General features: G+C 42.1%; 1 protein-coding gene across 6 annotated transcripts in view; it reads right to left on the bottom strand.

Moving 5' to 3' along the window:
• The window catches only part of LOC100919647 (gastrula zinc finger protein XlCGF26.1-like), a 64,411-nt gene that overhangs the window by 33,774 nt on the left and 17,445 nt on the right, over nt 1-13,192 (bottom strand). For 2 of the 6 annotated variants that reach the window (XM_031949865.1, XM_031949866.1), the window contains exons 1-2: nt 6,474-6,594; nt 3,657-3,738 (exon numbers count right to left, since the gene is read on the bottom strand). The exons of 3 other annotated variants lie outside the window; for them this stretch is intronic. Coding sequence is in view for 1 of the 3 variants with exons in the window: in XM_031949870.1 (XP_031805730.1) it covers nt 3,657-3,674 (18 nt within the window). In the remaining 2 variants the exon portion in view is untranslated. Of the gene's footprint in view, nt 1-3,656; nt 3,739-6,473; nt 6,595-13,192 lie in introns of those variants that run through there. One more of the 6 variants, XM_031949870.1, reaches the window with a different exon arrangement.

Here is a 13,192-nt window from a genome sequence, read left to right as displayed (position 1 = left end):
TTTTTTTTCCTAGGGTTTACTTACAAGAAAAAAATAATCACAAATAAACAAGGAAAAGGCAAATGGTTTCCAAGGCTTCCAAGAATAAAGAGAATCATTGAGATATGCCCAGTGAGATCTAAAGTGTGATCCTTGGAGAGAACAAATTGAGTAAATTTGATTATTGAAGTCTGAGGTAGAAGAGAACCAGGAAATAATGGAAGAGTGTAATAGAGCTCTGTACTCAGCTATAAATGCTTAGAAGGATTAGGTCCCCGATTCAGGAGTTCAAGGAAGCTTAGGAAAGAGGGAAAGATGAAAGCCCAAGGTACAACATCAAAAGATTTGTGGGTTAGTTTCAAGAGCAGGCAAAGCTACCCCCACTTTCCTCCCACTAGAATAGAAAGTCCCTGAGAGCAGTGACTGTCTTGTGCCTCTTTTTGTATTCCCAGTGCTTAATACAGTGTCTAGCACACAGATTTAAAAATATTTATTGATTTTGGGGCAGCTAGGTGGCATAGTGGATAGAGCACCAGCCCTGAAATCAGGAGGACCTGAGTTCAAAGATGATCTCAGATATTTGAAACTGCCTAGCTGTGTGACCTTGGACAGGTCACTTAATCCCAACTGCCCCAGCAAAAAATAAAAAAATAAATAAAGATTACTGATTTGAAAGAAGATCATTAGAGAAAGTGATACACTGTCAGGAAAGAGAACTCTATCATTCAAGTTCTCTAGAGTAATATCCAAAATCCTTTCATAAGAATTCAAGGACTTCTGCAGCCTAATACCATCTCTTTTATAACATTCCTAGATAAAGGCAGCCATTGAAAAGTAAGATAGAGAACCAGCCTGAGCTACAAAGATTCCAGTGCAAGAACCTTCCAAGGCTTATCATGTACCTTGGGTATGCTATTTAAACTCTCAATACTCAAGGAAACTAAGGCAAGAATCTATGGAGCAATCCTGAGCTTCATCTCTAGGTGATTTCATCCTACATGGATAAAACTAGATCTAGTTCATTAAAAAAAAATTCACTACCACTCTTCCCAAGAGGCTTTCACTCCAGCCAGTCTTCTTGGAGGTTCCTCTAAGGGCACATTCACATTAGGTAGGGATGGTCCATAATTGCTTCTTTTGGCTTTGTCTTGAGATTAACTATTCATCTGGAAATCGACTTTATTCCAATCAGTATTAATCAATTTGATACAACTATATCAAAGTTTGGTATATATAAGGTACCAGAGCAGTGAGCTACAGATTCTCTATTGTTTCACTACAGGAATATAACTGAAGCTCTCCTTGTTTTGTCTTGTCACCATAGCGTGACAGGGATTACAACTACATGAAAAATCCCCCAAAATATTTTTGAATGTCTGGACCAATCACTTGTCTAATAGCAGAAGATGACTCTGTTATGGCCACTTAGGTCATTGACTGTGACCAACAGTCTTGTTGACCAACTTTTTAAACATAGGTCAATGTTTTTTTTTCCTTCCTTTTTTAAACTTTCATTTGTTAAGACCAGAAAGATTCAGCAGTGGAATTGCTATTTCCCCATTTTCAGCCAGCAAGCTACTACAAAAACTTCCCCTTATATAAAAACAAAACAAAACAAAATAAATTTCTGTTGTTTGGTGCTTTTAAACAACCAACCTTTGGGCACCAAGCAAGCCCTAAGTGGGATTCTGATTGGTGGTAAAACAAAACGTGTTCCCAGAAAAAGAAAACTTCTTTTGAAATCAGAAAGCAAATGAAGGCAAGAGAAATTCAATGGTGTCACTGCAGTTTAAATCAGTTATGTAGGAAAATTGGAAACACAGTAAAACGTGTAATGACATTAATTGGTTTGGGAAAATAAAGGTATAAAACACTGAATGCAGAGAACGGGCACCTCCCCTCCAACAACTCAAGGGGCACATTCCCATCAAAACACTGTTAGGACCAGAGGGTCCCCGAAGCCCCCTCTGTCTCTGCTCCATTTAAGCCGGGGCCCTTAGCTGGACGCTGGCCAACCTCTGCCCTCCATCCCCAGAGCTGGCTGGTCCCTCCCAGGGAAATCTGAGGCCTCTAGAGAGGAATCGCCCCGCCCCCAACCCGGGGCCCTCCGCACGTGCGGCCTCAGGCAGGCGCCTTTCCTCTGGCAGAGGCCGAGGGGGAGGGGGGGCCCTCCCTGCGTGGGCCTCATCGTTAGTATTTCACAATTACACATGAGTGATTACAACCACCTTCTCGTCCCAGAGCCGTGGAAGGGACCTTTCACCAGCTGAGACACAAACGTCTCCCTGGGCCCAGAGCTCTAGGCCTCAGGCTCTGAGAGGGTCCCAGCGTTCTCCCCCCTCCCCCTGCTCCGGCCCCGGGTGCAGTGTTCCTGTGAGCCACAGGAGGGCAGCACGTTAGGGAGAAGGAGTTTCCCGGTGGGCGTGTCAGAGCCAGCCTGAGGCTGAGGGAGCATCTGGTCAGGAGCTAGCGCCGGGAGGACTCCCAGGGTGACGGTGACGCACTGACCCGCCGCAGGACAAGGCACTAACACACTCTGGGACTGGCCGCCTTGTTGGAACGCCAAGTGTGTGCTCGCCAAAAGAAGCTGTTTCATGGAGAATTCACGGGGGACAAACGCCATGAGGCGGTCAGTGGCAAGGGCGCTCTTCTCATGGATCTGGAAAGACTAGGGACATATCACGGGCATGTATTTGTGTGTGGAGGAGTCTCTCTATCTCAGATTGCTTAGTGTTATCTTGAGGGAGGAAGGCAGGGAGGGAGGTGAAAAATGTGAAACTCGGAAATGAGCAGGACCAGGAGATCATTATATACTTCAACAACAATACTATATGATGACCAGTTCTGATGGATCAGGCCATCCTCAGCAACAAGATCAACCAAATCATTTCTAATGGAGCAGTAATGAACTGAACTAGCTATACCCAGAAAAAGAACTCTGGGAGATGACAAAAACCATTACATTGAATTCCCAATCCCTATATTTATGCACACCTGCATTTTTGATTTCCTTCACAAGCTAATTGTACAATAATTCAGAGTCTGATTCTTTTTGTACAGCAAAATAATGTTTTGTTCATGTATACTTATTATGTATCTAAGTTATATTTTAATATATTTAACATCTACTGGTCATCCTGCCATCTAGGGGAGGGGGTGGGGGGGTAAGAGGTGAAAAATTGGAACAAGAGGTTTGGCAATTGTTAATGCTGTAAAGTTACCCATGTATATATCCTGTAAATAAAAGGCTATTAAATTAAAAAAAAAAAAAAAGAAAAATGTGAAACTCAGAACTTAAAACCCAACAACGTTAAACATTGTTTTCACATATAAGTGGGAAAAATAAAGGAAAATTTACAAAATAAAAGAAAGAAAGAAAGAAACACCATGCTGGCAGAAGCAAGAAGACTTGGACAAAGAATGGACAATGTGACGAAGGAGGTGGCAATGATTCCAGGATTGAGAGCAAAGTGACTGGAAGAATGATGGGCTCTGCAAAGAAACAGGAAGTCTGGAGGAATGCCAGATTGGGGGTTGTGGGGGAAGGTGAGCTTTCTTTTGGACATGTTTCATTTGAGACACGTCCAGCAGGTGGACTGTGATGCAAGAGGGTTTCTCAGAAGACAAATCAGACCAGGCAAGGCTTGTCCTTCTCCCTATCATGTCTGTATTCTTACCTTTCTTTTAAAGGCCATGGTTCTCCAAAATCAATCCTTCTTCAGTGTTTTGAGATTCTGACCTTTCCCAAGTCTTGTCCCCCTAGAAAGATGGCAGAGTTACCTTAGAGTACATTTTTACTTCCCAGGGCTGACCTGTGACTAGTATCAATAGTCACTACCAGCAGAGCAAGAATTCAGACCATGTCTGTACAGATTTTACCAAAAGGTGCAGGGACATCCCACAGCAGCTTCAGAAACCTCACATTCAACCTGGAGCATCAGGACACACAAATGCCCACTTTTAAAATACTGAATAGGATAGAACTGGAATGTTCTCGTTTAGCTTTCTGGAAGTTTCGGGACCAACCTTGTTTTCAGCAGAGTAATCACTACCAGAATAGCCAGGGATAAAGTCCAAAAGTCTTTATTGTCTCCTTCACATTCTGTTTCCTGCCTCGGGCTCGGCTAGCTTTTTGGAGGCCCTCTGAAATGGGCCCTCAGTGGAGGAATGCAGGAGAGCCATTACTGTGGTCTCTATCTTGAAGTCTATCTGAGTCCAAGAGCTTGAGCTCCAGCCTCCAGTCCTCTGTCTTCTCCTTCTCTGGCTGACTTTGTCCCCAGTTTATATATTCTATCACAATTACATCATTACAGTATATTGAGTATAAACCAACCACATCATATCACTAGGGAACAATTATTTGTTGTAAGATTAAATCAATCATGCTGAACTAGAGAACTTGCATACTAAACTAGATAACCATTGTCTTATCCATTCCACTGAATTATCACCTTATATAAATCAATCATACTGAGCCTTAAGTATATTTCTCCAAAGTTCCTGCCCTTTATAGAACAATTATCATAATTGAAGACATCACAAACAATAATAAATACTAAATACAAATCTTTTCGTATCTAAAGGAGCTGATTAACTAAGAAAAAGGTCAGTAAAGAAAAACTCTAGTTATATTGAGATTTGTAGTTATATAAACTCACACATATATACATTTGAGAGATAGAAAAGAGAAAAGTAAAAAAGAAAAGAGTAATAAAAATGAGAAAAGAAAAAGAAAAGAAAAAGTTATTGGAAAAAAAGATAGAGAAAGAGCACACAGAAAGAACAGTAAAGAGTCTGGAAGAACTGGCTCCAAATCCTATCTTAGTAGGATCTGGCATTTACTAGCCATGTGAGCCTGGACAAGTCACATTACCTTTCCAGACCTATAAAATGATGGGGCTGGACTTGAAGAATTTTATGTTCCTAGCTCCTGAGTGTAGAGCCCATGTCGGGTGCCAAAATGTAGTGTCTTTTCTAGAGCCCCCAAATTGGGGTGCCAAAACCTACCATCTGGACTAGCTCTCTGGAGGATCTCTAGAGCAGCCAGAGTCCTTGGTCTTAGTGAAGGAGTGATGGAGGCAGGACAGCCACTAGGAGGATGGTCAAAGATGGGAGTGTCTCATTTCCAGTCCTCTCAGCCCTTAAATGCCTCAGAATAATTACATCATTACAGCATACTAAGCATGTGCCAACCATTATCTCATTAATCACACTGAGCACGTGCTAACTATATGCACTAGGCTATTGATACTTAAAGGTCTCTTACAGTAAGTATCCCTAGCTTCAAGTAGAACACAGCTGGTCACCATCTCCCCTGCCCCTTTCAGGAAAGATGAGAACACCAAAGGGAGGGGGCCACACCCCCTGACATCTCAGGAAGCATGAAGAGTCCTTAAGAGAGATGGGGAGCCAAACCAGACATTATCAGCAGGTTCCCTCTGGGCTGAAGGGTCTTTATCTTACCCAGAGTTCCTCCACTATCAGAAGCCCTCTACAAATTACTACCACTATTGTACTGGAAATGTTAGCTACAACAAGAAAAAGAAAACTGGAAAAATTAGCATAGGGTATGAGGGGAAAAAATACTACTACTCTTTGCAGACAATATGAGGGCATATTTAAAGAATCTACTTAACAAGTGTTGGGGATTTTGCCCCAAACTTTATAATCTTGGTCTAATCCTCACCCCACTTTTCAAAAGATTTAACAGATTAAAACAATGGGGAAGGATGAGATTGAATATGATGGTGTTTTGGACCAAGAGAAACTAAAGAATTGATCCCTGTAGCAAGTAGGGAGAGGACATTGATGGAGATCAGCTCAGCTCCATGGCCCAAAACGCTGCGAGGTACTGCTCAGACCCACCCTCTGCAGCGGCCTCAGGCTCCCCGCTGTACCTTCTCAGAAATCTTTGTCATATCCCTTCGGTTAAATTTCCCCACAAAACCTTCTTCTGGGCCCTCCCATAGATGACCTTTTAGGTCATTCCCTCCGAGGCACCCTGGAGATATATTCCTTTCCCCTCCCTCCTGCCACATGATTTCTCTCCTAACTCCACCCCGCTTCCCATCCCCCCTCTCACTACAGCTAACTAGCTCTCATAGGGGGCTAAGTCCCTTTCAGGGTTTGCCTGCCAGCTTAGGACATGTGGGTAACAGTAAGGAGTTTGTCTTGCCTCCGCTCTCCCACGCTTCCACATTAACCATTCCCGGTGCCTACGGAATGCCTTCGTTTTCTCAGTAACCTCTCCTAACTAAGTCTACGTCTGGCAAAGAGAACGGCCATTGCGAATTCTTCACAGGACCCAACCTCAATTTTGGGGCCTCCCATCACCTGCTCTCCACAAAACACACAATATCTGGTTCTCAAACCACATTAAAGAGGCAGAATTAGAACCCAGAGCCCTCGAGGCTCCTTTCCCCCTCCCCGGCTCGGTCAATTCTTTACAACTGAGCTGCCCGAAGCCAGGGAGCTCCCGCCAACCAGACACTCACCCAGGTGGACCTAAGTCGCCACTAGCTCCTTCTCAGTCAGTGTAAAAGATTGAAAACGGACACCTCCCCAACTGTGCCTGCTCAGAGACAGCGCGGCGCTTCCGCTTCCGGCGGTTCCTCTCCTATCTTTTAGGAAATGTAGTCTTGCGGCTGCCGCGCAGGCGCATAAGCAAGTTCAGGGAACCGAGCCTTAAAGGGACCCTGCTTCAGGGACTAGCCGGAGGAAGCAAAACGCGCTAACCGAGATGGTCTCTACGTTCAAGGCGCTTCTTCTTCTGCTGGGAGCTGGATGGGAGAGGAAAAGCAGGCACAGAGAAGCGGCTGTAGGATATTGGCTAAATAAATATCCAATTCTCCCGCAGAAATGTCTGGTGCTTCTGGAAACTCCGTGCCCAGGTCTTAGCGCTCAGTTCGGCAGAGTGACGTCATAGGCTACTCCTCCCCTAGACAGCCCTAGTCTTAGCGCGCAGGTATACAGCGCTTTTACCTGCCAAGAGCTTTACGTCCGTGATCGAGATCAGATCCACAACTGGAGGGGATCTCAGGGGCCGGCGTCTGCCCAGCTTCTCCTGTCACACGTGCGGAGGCTGAGGCGGTGTCTGCATGAGACTTGTCCATCACTGCCCAGGTAAGACAACCGTCGGAATCCCAATCCTCCCACTTCTGAGGGAGACGTTCGGGACGCACGCTTCCTCGCGGCATTCCCTCCGCGCCCCATCCCGCTATTTTTCGGCGTCTGAGCTTCTGCTGTGCCAGAAAATTCCCCTCTGTATCACTCAAGAGGAATGTTTGGGGACCTGGAGAAAGTTGGAGTCAGACGTGACTCACAGTGACTCGTTAGGCACTTACTACATAACGGAAATAGTGTTACTATCAAATACAATATTACCCATTGATGTGGCTGATACAGTATCAGATGATGTGGTTTGTAGGCAACAAATATTGAGCGTCAGTCAGGAGAGGAATTCACGATGGCCATTCTCTTAGCAAAATACAGGTTATTGACAAGAGGTTACAAATTGAAGAGATAAAATAGTCACAAGGAATGGTAAATATGAAATAGAGTGCAAGAGAACAGAGCAAGGAAAACATTTTAATGATCAATGAAGGAACAAGCACATTCCCTAGTATAACTTGCAATGATCCAGGAGAAAGGAAGCATGCAATGAGGTTGGAGTGTGCCCTTAGGATTTAGTAATCCTAAAAGTGATTTAATAGCCTAAAAGAGGCAGTTACCTACAAAAAAGAGAAGTGGAGTTTGAGAGGAAACGCCTTAAGCCATAGTGAAATTAGGAGATGACAGGTAGTATGGGGAAGAGATAGGGGAAAGGACAACACCAGAAAGTCTATCCCACTGCTCAATTTCTCCTGATAGACATCAAGAAGCTGAAGCTGTGTGTGTGTGTGTGTGTGTGTTAGAGAGAGACTTGAGAATCACTGGATCACTGCTCAGGTATAACTATCAGAATCTCTAAAACTCAGGAGGAATGTCTACAGACTGGGAAAGAACCCTAACCCTAAACCCTAACACTAGGTCTTTAGGCATAGATGATAGGATAATGGACAAAAATATAGTTAGTATCAAATTTAATATTACCTGTTACTTAGGACTCTTATTTAGAATCCAAATAATGTCAGAATTCTGGTACCATCCTCACATTTCTACTCTTTAATGTACTTGGCCTAAAGTCAAAACTTATTTTCCTGAGTTCAAATCTGATGTCACATTCTTTTTGTGTAACCCTGGGCAAGTCAATTCACCTTGTTTGCCTGATTTCCTCATCTGTAACATGGGGTGCAGAAGGAAATGGCAGAATACTCTAGTATTTTTACCATGACTAAACATTATCTCTCTTATACACCCATGGATTGGAGAACTGGATAATAGAGCATTAAAGTGCCAACCTTTATTTTATGAAATGTGGAGAACTAGACTTTCCAACTAAACTCTACTTTCCATCTAGAACTCTCTTGGGTGCGTGCAGGATGGCTGGTACCTTTCTGCTTTTCAGTTTCCTTTTGTATACATTATTCCTCCATAAGTAAGTAAGAACTGTTTTGTATTTTTTTTTATTATCTTTTGATTCTGCTCATTTAACTTAACATCAGTTCATGTAAGTCTCTCCAAGCCTCTCTGAATATCTCTCTGAAATCATCCTGATTTTTGTTTCTTATACAACAATAATATTTCATAACATTCATATACCACAGTTTACTCAGCCATTCTCCAGCTGATGGGCATCCACTCAGTTTCCAGTTTCTAGCCACTACAAAAAGGCCTGCCACAAACATTTTTGCACATGTGGGTCCCTTTCCCTTCTTTAAGATCTCTTTGGGATATGCCCAGTATACTGCTGATTCAAAGGGTATGCACAACTTGATAACTTTTTGAGCATAGGTCCAAATTGCTCTCCAGAATGGTTAGATCTATTCACAACTCCACCAAGAATGTATCAGTGTCCCAGTTTTCCCACATCCCCCCCAACATTCATCCTTCTTTTCCTGTCATTTTAGCCAATCTGACAGAGTTGTCTTAATTTACATTTCTCTGATAAATAGTGATTTGGAACATCTTTTCATATGGCTAGAAATAGTTTCCATTTCTTCAGCTGAAAATTGTCTGTTCATGTCCTTTGACCATTTATCAATTGGAGAATGACTTGATTTCTTACAAATTTAAATCAATTCTCTATATCAGTGGTCCTCAAAGTGTAGTCCAAAGAATTGTTGTCTCTGAAACCCTTTCAGAGGGTCTACAAATTCAAAATCATTTTTTATTTCTAATATAGTAAATAGCTATAAATATAACCCATGTGAACAAAAACTATTTGAACAGGTCCTCAATAGTTTTTTAACAACATGAAGTTATTCAGAACAAAACTTTGAGAACCACTGCTCTATATATTTTGGAAATGAGGCCTTTATCAGAACCTTTGACGTAAAAATGTTTTCCCAGTTTGCTTCCTTTCTAATCTTGTGTGCATTAGTTTTGTTTGTATAAAAAAATTTTAGTAATATAATCAAAATTGTTTATTTTGTAATCAAAAATGCTCTCTGGTTCCTCATTGGTCATAAATTCCTTTCTCCTCCACAGATCTGAGAGGTAAACTATCCCATGTTCTCCTAATTTATTTATAATCTCATTCTTTTTACCTAGATCATGAACCCATTTTGACCTTATCTTGGTGTATGGTGTTAAGTATGGGTCAATGCCTAGTTTCTGCCATACTGATTTCCAATTTTCCCAGTTTTTGTCAAATAGCAAATTCTTATCCCAAAAGCTGAGGTCTATTAGTTTGTCAAACAGTAGATTGCTGTAGTTATGGACTATTTTGTCCTGAGAACCTATCATTCCACTGAATAATTGGTCTATTTTTTAGCCAGTACCAGATAATTTTGGTTACTGCTGCTTTCTAATATAGGTTTAGATCAGGTACAGCTAGGCCACCTTCATTTGACTTTTTTTTTTTTCATTAGTTCCCTTGAAATTCTTGACCTTTTATTCTTCCCGATGAATTTTGATGTTATTTTTTCTAGGTCAGTAAAATGTTTCTTGGGAGTTTGCTTAGTATAGCACTAAATATATAGATAAGTTTAGATAGTATTGTCATCTATATTCTTTTCACATATGCCAAATAGGAAAAATACTAAGTTTTGCCCCCTTCTTCCTTCTTTCTACAGTACCATATTCCTTTTTACGCTCACCAGGCCTTCTCCTTTAAAAAGCAAAAAAATGAAATCAATGCACTTTCAAAAAACACTATTCTTTTTTTAACTCCATTATTCTTTAAAGATCTATAGGATCTGATGAGACATTTGTTTCTTCTCTCCCCATTGGAATATTATCACTACCTGTCTCAATGCTCAAATAAAATGATCTTTCTAAAGTCCTGTGGATTTCTGGTTCTGTACTTCAGATTTCCTACCCATCTCTAGTCTTTTCATCAAAAATGCTCAAAGTCTTTTAGTCAATTTTGTTACATAAGATTGTTCAATTTTTCAAACTTATTGAAGGCCCAGATCTTTTGCTTTTTGACATAGTGTATTCTACTATGTCCTCTTGTTTCTAATATAAGCTACAAGGCCTGTTGTAAATGTTAACTATGGTTCCTTGGTCTTTGAATAGCATTGTTCTGGATGCTTCCAAGAGTTTTCTTTGTTGTAGATGTTCTGGATTTAGGCTTAGAAACCTAATTTTTTCTCAGAGGTTCTTTGAAGATGATTGGTGGGTTCTTTTTTTTTTTTTTCTTTGCTCTCTGGTTCTAAAAGGCCTGAATATTTCATTTTGTTGACTTTGTAACATCTAAAATCCAGACTTTACTGGGTCCTTACCCAGGAGATTTGTTCCTACTCAAGGACTTTATTGAGGGTTCTCCAATTTTCCCTGATTCGGGACATAAAACCTTTGAATGCAACTGTTGACTAGACATGAGGAATGAATGCATTTCTAACTTTGGGCTCAAAGACCTGGAGATACATGATGGAATCCCATATGTGAGAACATGAAGAAGACCATTCTGTCTTGAATATGGCATGCAAAAAGGAAATTTTTTTTTATATGACAATATTGGATTGCTTTTATTTTTCTTCCCCCATTGTTGGAATAGACAGGAGCCACCTGACAGTGGCTGCTGGAGATACAACCCAGAATGGATCTCCTCTCGTGAGAGGATGATACAAGAAGACTGAGAGGCCGTTGCTGCTCTCTGACATCTCTGACTGAGAGGCCGTTGCATTGTCTGACCTCCCTCCTTTTCCCTCTGCCTCCATTTAATCTCATTCCCAGTTTACAACACCTGTCAGCAAAGGCTGCCTTGTAATTCCTTCAGATGCTATGATCCATAGCTGTGGAGGCTCTTGGAGAATTGACCTGTCCCTTAACACCCCTTTCCTCCAATCTTGCTTTCATTGGTTGAAAAAAAGGGAATGGAAGAAAGTATTAAGACAATTAGATAAATAATGGGTAGCAGAATTATCCAGACTACAGTCCCAGGAGGAATGGAAACTAAAAGGAGGACTTGACTGGTTACCACTTATTACACAGACCACACACTGGCTGTTTCTTCCTGATCTACAAACCAGTTTAAGTCTACATCTTCACACTTTCATTTTATCACCGTCTCAATATCATCCCCATCTCATTAACTCCTTTCTCATAGCTGTCAGGCAAGTAATCATAATCAGCCATCATTCCCCTCCCCACATGGAGAGCCAAGATGAATTCCAGAACAAACAGGTTATTTTTTTCCCACTATAATGTTTCTGAGAATTTTGGCTTCTCTATGTAAATCTCTCAAAACCACCAAAACTTGTAATATCTGATAGTTTCTTGGACAATCCATACTCTTCTCAGATTTTTTGTCTATTTCTCTAGGGACAAGGCTTTTCTTCATTCCTTATTTCCTCTTTTTGTCCCTTCTTTTCCTTCCTTCCCTCCATTCTTTCATTTTTCTCTTCCTCCATCTCTTGCCACAAAGTAAAATAATGATCAACAAGCCTGGGCAGCTGGGTTGGTTCAAGATTATAAAATTCTTTCCAGGCAAAAAGAGTTTGTACCTGATCTCACAGTATCTAGAGCAGGGCCAGGAGCAAGAAAAAACACTTTAACTGACATCATATGGGAACTGACTCAATGAAGCCAGAGGGTTTAACCTAAAGAAAATTTTGGATCAGAAGAGACTAGGATAGTCCTTTGGCCATCTTAGTCTTTGACTGCCCTATTCCTGACTGAGCAGTTGGTCTGTCTTTAGGCAGGCTTTTGGGGGCAGAGGCCAGGGCTAATCCCAGTGCCAGACTTGGGTTGGATACCTGATTCGGTACCAACCCAACTACAGCTCCTGGCTTCTGGGTTCCAGCAATCTACCACCTCAGCCCCCCTGGTAGCAGGGATGACTTGGGCCATTAAGCACAGCCTTTACGTCAGGCTTAATATTGCTGTCCTCCTCTTATTTGTGCTCCCCTTCTTTTGATTTCTCTACCTCAGTATCTGGTGATGAACTCCAGATTTCTCAGACACCAGCTTTTTACACTGCACTGCTGTTGTAGACCATCATGTGGTCAGTCATTCCCCACCTGATTTCTCTAAGACTTATTCCATGCCAGGAGCCTGAATCACGTCACTTTGAACTGCCTTAGGAAGATTCTCAAGAGCATCTGGGAGATGAATACACCAGACCCCGAGAGCCTTTCCTGCCTGAGCTGCCCAGCTTTCCAGTTGTGCTGCAGAGGGCACAACTCCAGGTGGCCATTTTGCTGGAATGCCCAGTGTGCACTTGCCAAAAGGAATCATCTTATGGAGAACTCACACATGACAACACGTGTTCATGAGGTGGTCGGTGAGGCAAGGGTGCTCTCAATGGATCAGCAAAGAGTTTTAGAATCGAGTGTTTGACAAGGGAGACACTGGCCCAAGACCGCCCAGCACGGTGTGCACCCACAAAAGGCGCCAGGCTCCACCAGGGAAGCTGAGCTGAATTCGCTCAGAAGAAACATGCGATGTGCTCAGGGGGAGAAGCCCCTTTCAAAGGGTCCTGGGGACGACTTGTGTCTGATCATTCCATCTCATTTGTTCCTCTCTCCTTATTCCCACCTTGACATCTGTTTTCTTACCTTTTTCTTAAAGGCCATGGTCCTCCAAAATCATTCCTTCATCAATATCTTCTTTGAGCATATACAGATTCTTACCATTAAAAAACACAATTTCCAATACGGATCATCCC

The sequence above is a fragment of the Sarcophilus harrisii genome, chromosome 2 (assembly GCF_902635505.1).
Source record: "Sarcophilus harrisii chromosome 2, mSarHar1.11, whole genome shotgun sequence".
Lineage (NCBI taxonomy): Eukaryota > Metazoa > Chordata > Mammalia > Dasyuromorphia > Dasyuridae > Sarcophilus > Sarcophilus harrisii.
The sequence above is the reverse complement of the archived record's forward strand: the minus strand, read 5'-3'. Positions and strand labels throughout refer to the sequence as shown.